This window comes from Heterocephalus glaber, unplaced genomic scaffold (assembly GCF_053883595.1).
Source record: "Heterocephalus glaber isolate CG9 unplaced genomic scaffold, H.glaber_assembly_v1.0 deba00001538, whole genome shotgun sequence".
In the NCBI taxonomy this organism is placed as follows: domain Eukaryota; kingdom Metazoa; phylum Chordata; class Mammalia; order Rodentia; family Bathyergidae; genus Heterocephalus; species Heterocephalus glaber.
In genome coordinates this window covers 22,498,144-22,510,781 of record NW_028258333.1, presented here as the reverse complement: position 1 = coordinate 22,510,781, position 12,638 = coordinate 22,498,144, and the positions used below count along the sequence as shown (strand labels likewise).

The 12,638-nt window shown below is 37.8% G+C and overlaps 2 protein-coding genes across 9 annotated transcripts in view; one reads left to right on the top strand and one right to left on the bottom strand.

Annotated features, from left to right (window-relative positions):
• Positions 1-3,689, bottom strand: part of Skp2 (S-phase kinase associated protein 2) — a 55,076-nt gene extending 51,387 nt beyond the window's left edge. For all 5 annotated transcript variants that reach the window (XR_015442234.1, XM_021261499.2, XM_087189300.1 and 2 more), the window contains exons 1-2: positions 3,400-3,689; positions 2,639-2,910 (exon numbers count right to left, since the gene is read on the bottom strand). Coding sequence is in view for 4 of the 5 variants with exons in the window: in XM_021261499.2 (XP_021117158.1) it covers positions 2,639-2,910; positions 3,400-3,443 (316 nt within the window). In the remaining variant the exon portion in view is untranslated. The remainder of the gene's footprint in view (positions 1-2,638; positions 2,911-3,399) is intronic.
• Positions 3,690-3,740: 51 nt separating this feature from the next.
• Positions 3,741-12,638, top strand: part of Lmbrd2 (LMBR1 domain containing 2) — a 44,530-nt gene continuing 35,632 nt past the window's right edge. The window contains exons 1-3 of one of the 4 annotated variants that reach the window (XM_004848620.3): positions 3,741-3,937; positions 10,800-11,036; positions 11,286-11,383. In XM_004848620.3, the coding sequence (XP_004848677.1) occupies positions 10,863-11,036; positions 11,286-11,383 (272 nt within the window). In that variant the 5' untranslated portion in view covers positions 3,741-3,937; positions 10,800-10,862. Of the gene's footprint in view, positions 4,844-10,799; positions 11,037-11,285; positions 11,384-12,638 lie in introns of all 4 variants that reach the window. The other 3 variants (XM_021261502.2, XM_021261501.2, XM_004848621.3) reach the window with 3 other exon arrangements.

The window sequence follows — 12,638 nt, the reverse complement described above, 5'->3', positions numbered from 1 at the left end:
GAATGTGGAAGGACATACAGCAATCACACTTCATGTCAAAAACTATTGGCAACGGACAAGTTAACTGAAATCTGTTCATCTTAGCAGAAATGTCTTTCACCACATTTAGTTGGTCAAACACCAAATTGCCACTGCTACATTCCAGATGCTGGAAACAGTAGTGATATTAACTTTAAAGAAAAAGAGTTTTACACTAATAGGGTCAGACTAAGAGAATCATGGACAAAAATAAAGCAGCCTAAAAAATTGTTGTCAGAAATTTTGATCTTTTTTTTTTTTTTTTCTGTGCTTGGTATTGAACATGGGCCTCCTACATGCTATGCAAATGCTCTACTATTGAGCTACAACCACAGCCCACTTGACTAAAATTAACTGGGTTTACTTGATGAGTGGTATGTGCCAGCAGCCTCCTAAGAGGTTTATGTAGTCTTATTTAATCTTCTCAGCCACTTACAAAGTGTCAACTATACTTCATTTCACAGGTAAAGAAACTATGGTTGAGAGAGAGAGAGAGAGAGAGAGGGCGCTTAACTTTCCAGGGTGGGTAAAGAGCAGAATAAAGATTCAAATTCAGATTTGTTTGATCTCCCAATACTCTCCTGCCTTTCTGGTTAATTCTTAATGTGAATTCTCATCTTGTAAACGGACAAAGATCTTTCTTAAAGAAAAGGAGAAGAAAGCCAATTTTTTTAAAAGCAAGCAACCAACCCATGAACCCTTCCACAGAAGAGGCCAGAAGGGAGAACTTAAAAGACAAACTTATTTACCTTGGCTTTATAATCTGCCTTCTATTCACTGAATTTCAGCCTATGATTGCTTCCATAGACAATTTCAATAGCCTCCCAATTCTGTTGTCTCTAATGTTAGAATATAACCCAAATATGACCACTATTCATCATTCCCACATATATCTTAACAAGTTTCAAAACTTCTATCCTCTACTCCCTACAGTTTCATCTCAGCACATCAGTATCTTTTTAAAAGGCTCAATCAGATCACATCACAACTCTGCTTAAGACCACCTCTAGCTGCACTTCCCCCTGCTCTCACCTTTCCCACTCCATTCTTAGTATGTGGCTTCCTTGCTGTTCCTTGGGTAAACATGTCATTCTTTTCCAAAGGATCTTATAAAAGCTGTTCCTTTTGCCTGGGGCTCTTTTCTCCAAGATAAGAGTAAGGCATATCCCCTGGTCTCCTGTGTGCCTTTACTTAAAGGCCCCTGTCCAATTGAGGCTTTCCCTCAAAATCCTGTTTAAATCTGTAATTTACCTTCTTATCCCAGGACTCCAACTCCCTTCTGGCTTGCTCTATTTTTATTTTTTAGTCATAATCATTTAGTATTATGTTCTTACATACTACATAAAATATCCCACTTACTGTGTTTATTGTATTCTCTCATTAGAATGGAAAATCCATGAAAGTAAGAATGTTTACGTTTGGCTCACTGTTGTATCTTCATCACCCACCATAATGCCTAATAAGCAGCACGCACTCAGGAAATATTTGCTGAATTATTGTTTTGAATACGTACTAATGGAAAATCCATGAAAGTAAGAATGTTTACATTTGACTTACTGTTGTAGCTTCATCACCTAGCACAATGCCTAACAAGCAGCACGCACTCAGGAAATATTTGCTGAATTACTGTTTTGAATACGTACTAATGGAAAATCCATGAAAGTAAGAATGTTTACATTTGACTTACTGTTGTAGCTTCATCACCTAGCACAATGCCTAACAAGCAGCACGCACTCAGGAAATATTTGCTGAATTACTGCTTTGAATACTTACTAGCAAGAAAAACTGATTAAGTCAACGAAGCACCCTATGGTTTTGAGTACTCCATGGTTCTGATCCATTTAGGAGGCACTCATTCACCTGACTCAGAAACCCAAGGGTTTCAGAGCCATTAGGAAGGGATAACACGTGGTGATGTCTATATTTTAGTCAGTCTATTCTATGTCTGGGGGAAGACCTTGGGGAAAAGAAAGTTGAAATTATTGAGTCTATTACAATAGTTTAGGCAAGAGAGGATGAGAGCCTGAGAAATATTTACTAGATAAGAAGGAAAGATGTGATGACTGATTAGATGTTGGGGTACTCAGACTGACTTAGGTTTCTAAGTTGGGTGACTGGGCAGATAATGTCACAATAATGGAGACAGAGCATACCAGAAGCCCATTTGAGAGTGGGCCTGGAGAGATAAGTCTTGTCCACTTAGATTAAGATTTGTTTTTGTAGTCTACTGACAAGTAATTAAAGTGATTAGAACGGAAAGCTCAGTGGGGGTTCAAAGCAGTAGAATATAAACAAAAAGAATCCTTCAAGCAGATCATTGTTTATGTTCCCATTTATCAGTGGCACTGAGCTGGACTTTGGGCAGGCAGATTTCCTTCTAAGGAAAAAGACACGAATCTTTTCTCACGAGTTAAAAGTTTCAAGTTGATTGCACACCAGAAGATACAGACCTATATATCTCCAGTAGACTTCATTGATGGCTGGCCCCATCTCCCTGGAAAATAACTTTCAGACTTCGAGATTTAAAAAGGGATCCATTCTAAAGATCCTCCAAGAAAGGTTTTCCAACAAAGTGCCTCAATCCACCCCTTACATAAGTGACAATTTTACACTATCATACCTGGAAAGTTCTCTCGATTGACCTTAGGCCTGCGGATGATCACAAAATCTTTATCATTTCCTTTGCTCTTCACCCTTTTCCGTGAGGGGCTTTGCGGGTGGCCAAGGTTTGAGAGCAGTTCCTGGGGGATGTTCTCACTGTCCACCTCCTCCTTCTCAAGGGCGGAGACCCCCATGCCTGACAACAGTTCAGAAGTCTTGCTGGAGTCCCATCCCCATGTGAAGCTGGTGGTAACGTTGCTACTCTGGTCCGGAATTTCCTGGAGGTGCTTCCTGCAGAAGGGCACAATATCATCGCCTTTCTTTTGAAAACACACCCCTAAATAATTCTAGGGTAGGCATGAAAGAAGCAGCAAATTATGCATTGTAGAAAACTTTAACAGCAGCTAATAGAATTGTATTTTTTACGTGCCGACAGTTAATTCCCAAGAATGAAAAGGAAAACAAAAAAAAAAAAAAAAAGAAAAGGCTTTTTGATTTACTATCACGCAGAAGGCCTCAAGATTTTCTTCCCGTGGAGGGAACAAGGAAAGAGAGCCATATAGTGATTGAAATCGGTAGTAGGTAAACCCAATTTGGGAAGCCAAATTAAACTGCATCTCATTCCCGCACGGAAGCACCCATCTAGCCACACATTCCCTAAGGGGCTAAGCAATCATTCACTGAACAGCATTAATAAAGATCTTAGCAAGTAGCAATATTAGCGGCCTAAAAGAATTCAGCAGGTCCATCCATGGTCTGCCCTCTTTGCAATCCACTTACCTGTGCATGGCGTCCACCGGGTCCGGAGTTTTAAATACGTGCATTAATTGCAGAACTGCCCGCCTCCCGGATTCCCGCTTTGGCGCGCAGCGGCTCCCAGCGTGCAGCTTGGGCTCCTAGCAGTCAGACCCGCGAACTGTAGCAACGTTCCATCCCTGCAGCGCGCGCAGAGGTCCTCCGCCCTCTCTCCCTACGGCTGCCGTCTGCGCCTGCAGCCTTCTGGGAATTGTAGTTCCTCTACTATAGCAGTCCGACTGGCTCGCTCTTACTTCCGGCACAAGTAGCTTCGTCCGCCTTTCAGATACCCACAATACCCCGCGGCGCGGGGCTGGACAGCACACGGGGTAGGCGGGGAGGCGGAAGTGGGCGGAGCTCCCATTGACTGGGAAATGTCAGCTGCTTGACTGGACAGATTGCCCTTTCTCGGGAGCCTGGAGGCCTTCTGGTGACCCCCGAGTGTGGGTCTCAGACCCTGGACGGCTGTGGCGGACGCGAAGCTTCCCGGTCCCTTCCAGACGCTGTCTGGCGAGATCGGACGGTGAGCCCGAGGGGGGCGCGTGTGAGGCGCGTTGGGGTCTGGGGTCCTGGCCGAGCGCTGACGGAGATAGAAGGGAGCCCAGGAGAGAGAGCGGCCGCCGCCTCGAGGCCCACCCTGGCCTCTTCCCTCCGCCTAGGTGAGAGGCTGCAGGCCTGGAGGATCACACCTGCTAGTCTCTTTGCCATAAAGCGTCTTCCACTGGGGAGAGGCCGCCCTTAGGACTGCGTCGGTGGACAGGATCCTTCCCACATCTGTAAAATAGGAACGAAGACGACGCACATCTCACAGGCTTGAAGTGAGGATCAAATGAGATGATGAGTGTGAAAGTCTGTTGAGAAGTAAAGCGCAGTTCACAGGAGAAGCGGTGGTTTAATTTTAGAGGAGCTGGAGACCGCAGTGGTTCCTGCGTGCTGTAGGAAAGCTGCGTTTCTTCTTGCAGCCTGGACAAGCCTCGTACACGCTAAGCAAGGGAGTAAATAAGATGACGATATGTTTTCAAAGGGCTTTACCTGCAAGCAAGAGGCCACCAGCAATGCCATTTGGATATACTAGCTCAAGCGATTTCGTCCGTTTTCCTGGCCCCCTAAAAGCACGCTGCATTTAGCTTATCTCTGATTGGAAGAGGTTGGGGGCGCTTAGGGTAGGGAGCATGCCATATTCCAGGCACAGATGACCCCCCGAAATCCACTGTGCAAAGTATACTAAAACTGTGACCCTGGAAAAACAGTGGGAGAGGGAAGGAGGTTGAATTCTAACCCTAATAGAAACGAAGAAGACTTAATAAAGTTCAGAAATAAGCAAGTCTGTTTCATCACAAGCATATTAGAATATTAATTCAGTATGCTTTATGATACGCTTGTGTTTCTTTGAAAACAAACTAAATTCGCTTTACACTCCCTTGCCCAGGTGTGTGCTTCTTTCAAGCTTGGTGGTTGGCTTGAAAAGTAACTACATGTTTGCAGAGGAAAGAATTCTGTGCCTTTAGTTTGTTCTTGAAAGTTGATATGATTGGTGTAAGGAGATCTGTTAATAAATTGATTTTAATTGAGACTAAGAATACTAAACTTAAGTTCAAAATTCATTGAACTAATGTTAACATGGAAGATATTTTAAAATGTAACCCCCACTATATATGTATTCAGTAGTCTCATTTTTGGAAATCGAATATGTCAAGAGAGATTCTGTTTAAATATAAGGGCAAAGTGCTTTTTACCTTAGTTCCATCATAGCATGAAGTAAATCTTTAAACTCCTTTAGTTATTTTTTCTTATATTATTTAACCTAGCAGAACAAAGGGATGAGGACAATTTCATGGCAAAAAGTTTTCATCTGCCAATCAAATTTCAATTTTTATTCATTTCCGTTGGTTTGTCTTAAAGCAGATTTTGAGTTCTGTTCAAGTTAATGCTCTGTGATAGATGAGGCAAGAACAAAAAAGTCCTAATTTTCTGTATGTTTTCTACTTCTCACATGTGGATTACAGTCATATCAATAGCACTATTATGTGTAAGGTGAAAACTTAAATTCTATATTAAACATGACTTTCTTTGCATTCTATCTTGGTACAGCTAAAAGAATAATTAATAGAATGTTTTAAATTTATTCACTATGAAAACTGAACCAGAGAAATTATTTAAGCAATTTAAATTGCAGTAAGTAAGATGTCAGGATGGGAGATAAGACATGTAATTGAAATTTGGGCTTTGTGGTCAGGATGCATATGTTTGGATCCCAGCTTTGTCACTTATTAGCCATGAGAACTTGGACAAATTACCCACCTTGTACCTTTCTCGTCTTAAGCAAAAATACTAACAGTTCTTTCTTACTAGACTGTGGGATCTAATTCAGTAAAGCATAATATTAGAACAATGTTTGGACTATAGAAAACACACATAAGTATCAGTGATTTTTTAAAAAGACTGTTATTGGGAAGGATACTAAGAATTATTTTTAAGTCTTGAAGTTTATATTCCTGGAGTCTTAAAACTACCCATTAAGAGTAGTTTTCTTTTTACCTATCTACCTGGTTGCTCTCCCTTTCATACCTTGCTAAAGGTGAAACAATTTGCCTGTGTCTCCTCCTGGGAGGGGCCTGTCACACTTTGGAATTCAGGTTACCTGGTTGGTTTGCCAACTTGGCTTTTTGATGGCTTAAAAAACTATATGATTTTTTTCTCATTTTTATTTTTTACTTATTTTTTTGGTACTGGGGATTGAACTCAGGACCTTGCACTTGTGAGGCAGGCAGCAGAACCACTGGGCTAAATCCATGAGCAGGATAGTCTCTTGTGGTACTCTATATTCTAAACTGAACTCTCTTTATGTCTGAACCTTAAATATGAGAATAATGATTGTTCAGAAGACTTAAATTTGAATTTTTAATCCTTCACTTCTAGTTGTGATTCTTTTTGTTTTTCATCACTAGGATCTTGAGTTGTCTCCTAGATTTTATAGACTATTTTTATTTTATTATTTATCTCTATTTTGTCACATGTTTGAGTAAAGATAACCATATAAGTTAACAATGAGTCTAATGAATCATTAGGTCCTCACTGGAAATTTTTCTGTTTCAGAATGTTTAGTTCTGTTAAAATTTTTGTCAGGTTTTTGTGTTTTTGTAGGTTGCTACCATTTCTTGCTCTCTCTCTTTCTCTCTCTCTCTCTCTCTCTGTCCTTTTAAACACTGGAATTCCTGAAATTCCAAAATTATCATAACCTCGGAAATTTTCCTGAAAGAAAATTTATCAGCCATAAAATACTCAGAAAACAGAACTCCAAGTCAGGGACTTTAACAAGCTGATTATAAAATTATTATAAAGGCATTTATAATAATAGTAATATTGAATAATATCTTAATGATTGGGAAAACACTGGGTTGGTTTTTAAAGTTTAAGATTTTGGAACCGATATTTTGACGGTACAATATATACCTACATATTAGGTGCTAAGATTTGATAGAATGGATTGACATTTTGATTTTGAGTAAAATCAACTTTTTGCTGCTGTGATGTTAATGCCATCTGTTCATAGTTTTAACACGCCCCCCTCTTTTTTTTCTTTTTTTTCTTTTTTTCCTTCTGTACTGAGGTTTGAACCTGGGGCCTTACACAGGCTAGGCAAGTGGTCTACCACCAAACTACATACCCAGTCCTTTAAAAACTAAATTAAATTACATTCTGAGACAGGGTCTTATAAATTGCCCAGTGTGATGGTTACTCTTGATCACCAAATTGATTGGCCTGAGAGATGCCTGGGAAATTAGTAAAACATACTTCGGGGTTGGTCATGGAGGTATGCCCTTAGAGACTAAGTCTTGTCTCTGGTTCCATCCTCTTGGGCTTTTTCCCTGCTTCCTGCTTCCCAGATACCTTGAGTTGAGTAGCAGCTTTCCCATGCTATGCCCTTCTACCATGATGTTTCTGCTTTGGAGCCAGCTGTCCATGAACTAAAACCTCTGAAACTGAGCGAAAATAACCCTCTCCTTTAAGTTGCACGTGTCAGCAATGGGAAAGCTGACAAGTACACCCAGCCTGGCTTCAAACATAAAATCCTGCCTCAGCTTCCTCTGTAACTGATATTGTAAGCACACACCACAATGCCTGGCTTCTCTGTCTTTTCTAATCACTTGGAACTGAATTTTGATTTGCCTCCAAATTTAGTATGATCCTGATTTTCTCCCTAAACATATTTTAATATCTGAAGTGTATTATTAGTCAGCTATTGTGGTCAGAGGTGTATTTCTGCTTTTGTCCTTGAGACTTTTTGGAAAGGTACAGATGGTTGCAGTTCAGCAAATGGCCTGTCATAATCCATCTCTGTTTTAATCATGCACTTAGAAGAATGACATTTTCTTTCTGTATGCCATTGGTGTGTCAGGTATACCTTCCTGAAGTGGTTCTGAGATGTGTTCTGTTTCTTCAAAGCAAACATGAAGGAATGTTTGAGCAGCCTTATAGACTGAGGACAATAATCCTTTTGTTGTGAGAGGCACAGGAAGCAATTTCTATGAGCCTATATAATATTCTTATGTAACAACGACAGTGGGCCCAGACTTTTGGAACCACAGAGAACGAGAAGTAAAAAACAGGTTTTTTTCTATTTAGTTTATTTTGAGGAGACAGGAAACAGACCATGGGGTAAAGCTATTCTGTGAGACCATTGAGTCAACTAGGTATCCTCTAGGAGTGTATGATATGAAGGCAGCAGAGATAAGCACCCAGCATTTACTGAAGGCCTACATTGTGCCTGAAACTCCTACTTTGTGTATTATTTGATCTTCACAGCAACCTATCTAAGGTGGTTTTCCTCCTTGAATGGCCTTCATTGCATACCAGTTAGATAATTATGAAATAAAGTTGGGATTTGGAGCCTAACTTTGCTAAGGCATAATATTTTAAAAGAGTTATAATTTTAGGCACTTAACACCTGGCAGAATTTTTCATTTTCTTTGTATTTTACCTTCATATTGCTGTATTGATTTAAAGATAATTTTAAAATTACAAAACAATATGGGTAATTAAAAATTACACAGAAGAAAGCACAAAGAAGAAAGTAGGTATTATCTCTTTACTACAAGGTGACAACCATTGTGAGATATATATATATATATATATATATATCATTGTCAATTTGAAGATATATATACATATATATATATATGTATATATATCCTTTCTCCTAGGCTGAAGAAATGATGATCTTTAATCATTGTCTGCAATAGAGTGTTGCTGTTAGGTAGTGTTTGACTCAGGCATAGATCCCTCCTCCACCAAGCATAGCCAGAACAGGATTAGAAAGTTATGAAATCCTTGGCTGTTTTTCTCAAAAAGTCAATGGGCAGCAATGGGACGGGACTGTTTAGTACAATTTAAGTTGTATGGTTTCAGATTTAAATAATGTCATCATGAAAAATAATATTGTACATGAATTTTTATTCCCATTTTGGTTCTTGAAAAGTTATTTTTTGAGGAATTGCTAGGACAAAGAATACATATTTTTTGGAAGATTTTAAATATATGTTGAGAAATTGCTGCCCCTCTAGCAATGAGTTATTTAATAAGCTAAGCTTGAATTGTTTGATCTTTATTGTTACTAGATTTTAATTGGAAATTATTTTTATAAATTGTAATTTAATCTCCAAATAATCAGAGAGAGAATAACATACTCCTAGATTTCCACGGGAAATTTTTAATTGAAACAATTAGAACAGGCTACAGAATTCTTAAGGAATCTCAGAAGATGCTATTCTGTGGTGGAACAATTCCTCATTTGAATATGGGTAGAAAATCGAAGACACAGACTTTAAAATGGTTACTTTCTCATTTCAGGTTAGGCAAACCCTAATTTTTATCTCCCATTTCATGGAACCAGTAGCCCTCACCTGTGTCAGAAGAAGAAAAAATTCTGTTAAGAGAAGTGCATGATGCAGTAAATAGACTAACACACAAGGGTGTCCTCCCCTCACCTCTGGAACCAGTCCATGTGATCAGGGTGTCCAAGGGGCCCAATGCTAAGATTTAGGCAATCTTAGCAAATTAAGAAACTAGGAATTAGAGGTTCTTCTCCAGAGAGGAATGCAAACCCACTGCCACCTTGTGAGACTTTAAGTAGAAAATTCAGTTGAGCCAACCTGCATTGTGTATTTTAATAAAGGGTAAATTTACATTTACATGGGAAATGTCCCTACATTATATATCAAAGAAAAAATCACATTTAACAAACTTTTCTTTGGTATTTACGTTATTGAAAGTTTCTTTCCATTGTCAATTTGAAGGATTTTATTGATCCTTATTTTGTTTGTTTATGATCTTAATTCTCAATGTTAAGATATTAATCACTTGGGCCAGGGATTTAGCTCAGTGGTTCCACCGCCTGCCTCGCAAGCTAAAGACCAGAGTTCAATCCCCGGTACCAAAAAAAAAAAAAGATATTAATCACTTATTCATAGCCAAACAAAATAGCCAACACTGACTTTACAAAAATTGCATAATGCCTTTATTAGTAAAGATAAATTATTTTTCTTGGTAGAGTGATATCAAATAAACCATTTACTTATGTCTGTATCATCATTTATAATTAAAAATATTTTCAAATGTATGACTATTCAATAATCATTTTCACATATAAAATAGGAAAAATGACTGTCTTTAAAGAAAATGAGATTCATGTAGATAAGTGGAAAGTGAAGCAGTAGGTTTTTTTGAGACAGGGTTCCACTATGTAGTTCAGGCTAGCTTTGAACTCACTATGTAGCCAAGGCTGGCCTAAAACTGGCTGCAATCCTCCTGCCTCAGCTCCTGAGACCTAGGATTGTAGGTATGTGCCACCATGCCAGCAAAAATAAGAATTTTAAGTCCTGAAAGTTGAGTTGTTAGAAAAAATTAGCATTAAAAAAATAACTTTTCAAACCAAAGAAAGATTAAATTATGGGCTATGGATAATCTTAGAAAACTTTGTTTTGCCAAATATCTAATTCCTAGGATCTTAATTTGCTAAGATTGCCTAAATATCTAATTTCATAGGGTAGTATATTTTAAAATATTCTGTTAAGATTTAGAACAGTGAGAAACTCCAAGTGACACTATTGGAACTGTTCACATGTGGTATTAAGAATGCCTTAATTTGTAGTATTTTAAGAACTAGTACAACTTTTGTTAGAATAACTTTTTTCCTGAAGGTACAATGTGAAATTTTTAAGATGGATTTTAAATAGTAAGATATAAGAACTTGACATTAGGAATTATTTTTTTCATTTTATTCACAGTCCAATGTAAAGCATGACAGTTTCCCCAATGTTAAATATTTAGAAAATTTCCAAATGGTTGTTTCCTGTGTTAATAATACATTTTTTGTTTGTTTTCAGTGAATAGATATGGTTCAAAACTGTACATGAATAACTTCAGTTACTCAGAGTAAACATTCAATAATGAGTAGTGCAGCTTTGGGACTCGAGATTGTTTTTGTCTTTTTTCTGGCTTTATTTCTACTTCATCGATACGGAGACTTCAAGAAACAGCATAGACTTGTAATTGTTGGAACACTGCTTGCTTGGTATCTCTGCTTTCTTATCGTCTTCATACTGCCTCTGGATGTTAGTACGGTAAGAGGTAGAACTGATTTTCACAATTTAAGAAGCAGCTGTAATTATGTAGTTTGTCGAGATCCATTATATCTCAATGAGCTAAATAATACCAGGTTCTTATATTTTGAATTTAAATGTTATTTGAGAAATTTGAACATTATACAGCATAACCAGGAAGATAACTTTAGGTAGGTAGATTTGTAAACTCCAGTATGCCTTAAAAACATAGTAACTTTTTATTCTCATTTTTAACTATGATTGCTTTAGACGATTTACAACCGGTGCAGGCATGCTGCTGCAAATTCAAGCCCTCCAGAGAGTAGCAACAGCACAGGATCATATGGAATTATTTCCCCTGTTCCAAGGTATTTTATTCTTTGTCTTTTTATTTATTTCTTTATTTTTAGCTTAATGCTGTAAGAGGAAAATTTTTTAAAAACTGTTTTTTGGGCTGGAGATTTAGCTCAGTTGTGCCACCACCTGCCTCACAAGTGCACGGTCCCGAGTTCGATCGCTGGTACCAAAACAAAACAAAACAAAATTTAAAAAAACTTGTGTGTTTTTACCACCCATATTTTATATTTATAAAAATTAATCTCTATTGATCCTTCCACTTTCATTCTTTGCCAGTATTCTTTTTATTATGTTGTCTTCTATTTAAATCTAAACTAAATATTTACTGGCGCACAGTAGATAGTAGTGAAAACCTTAAAGGAGACCTGATTTTTTTAGCCTGACTCTTCCACTTTCCAAGTATGAGACTTCCCAAACTTTTGTTTCCTCTGTCTCTGTCACATATTTTAAAAATGGAGCATGAACATTCCTGGGTTTCGGTACCATAAATCAAGGAGCATGCATTTTTTTTTTTTTTGCCTTATTTACAAGGCTGTTATGAAGAACATAGAAGTTATTCTGTATGTAGGGTAGTCCTTTTATATTGCACATCCCTTAAAAGTATTATAGTTTTAAATCAAGAGTAAATATAGTTCAAATTGTCACAAGGTCATATTGAATTGATATCACATTTCCAGGTGAAAAATGAATCTATGTTGATATAAAGTTTTAGCAATTCTTTTAAGTAGTATGTGTTTCTTTATGCAGCTTTTTTTTTTCCCCAGTACCAGGGATCGAACTCAGGACCTTGTGCTTGTGAGGCAGGTACAATGCCACTGAGCTAAATCCCTGGTCCTGTCTTTATGCAGCTTTAAAAAAAAAAATCAAAATAAATAAATTTAAATTGTAGTTGTTACTCCTCTTTGAAGCACCATTAGAAACTGTTTATAGATCAGTTGCAATTATAGGATGTTGTTAACTCATTGGATTAAAGGATATCCTAGCAGCCTAAAAGACTTAAATGGAAGAATCTATGGTTAGAGACTCATCAGAAAATTCAAGCACAATTGTATACAGATAGAGATATGCATCTCTATAGTAGCCATATTATACAATGGACCCTCAAGTTACGACTAGCCTGACATACAAACACCTTGTGTTACAACCAGAATTTTAGTTTTAACCTACGACCAAAGTCTTGAATCATAACCAGAATGCCAGCTGCTTGTGCTTACAGATAGTATCAGATACAGATTTAACCTTGAAAGAGTTCTGAAAGGAACATTA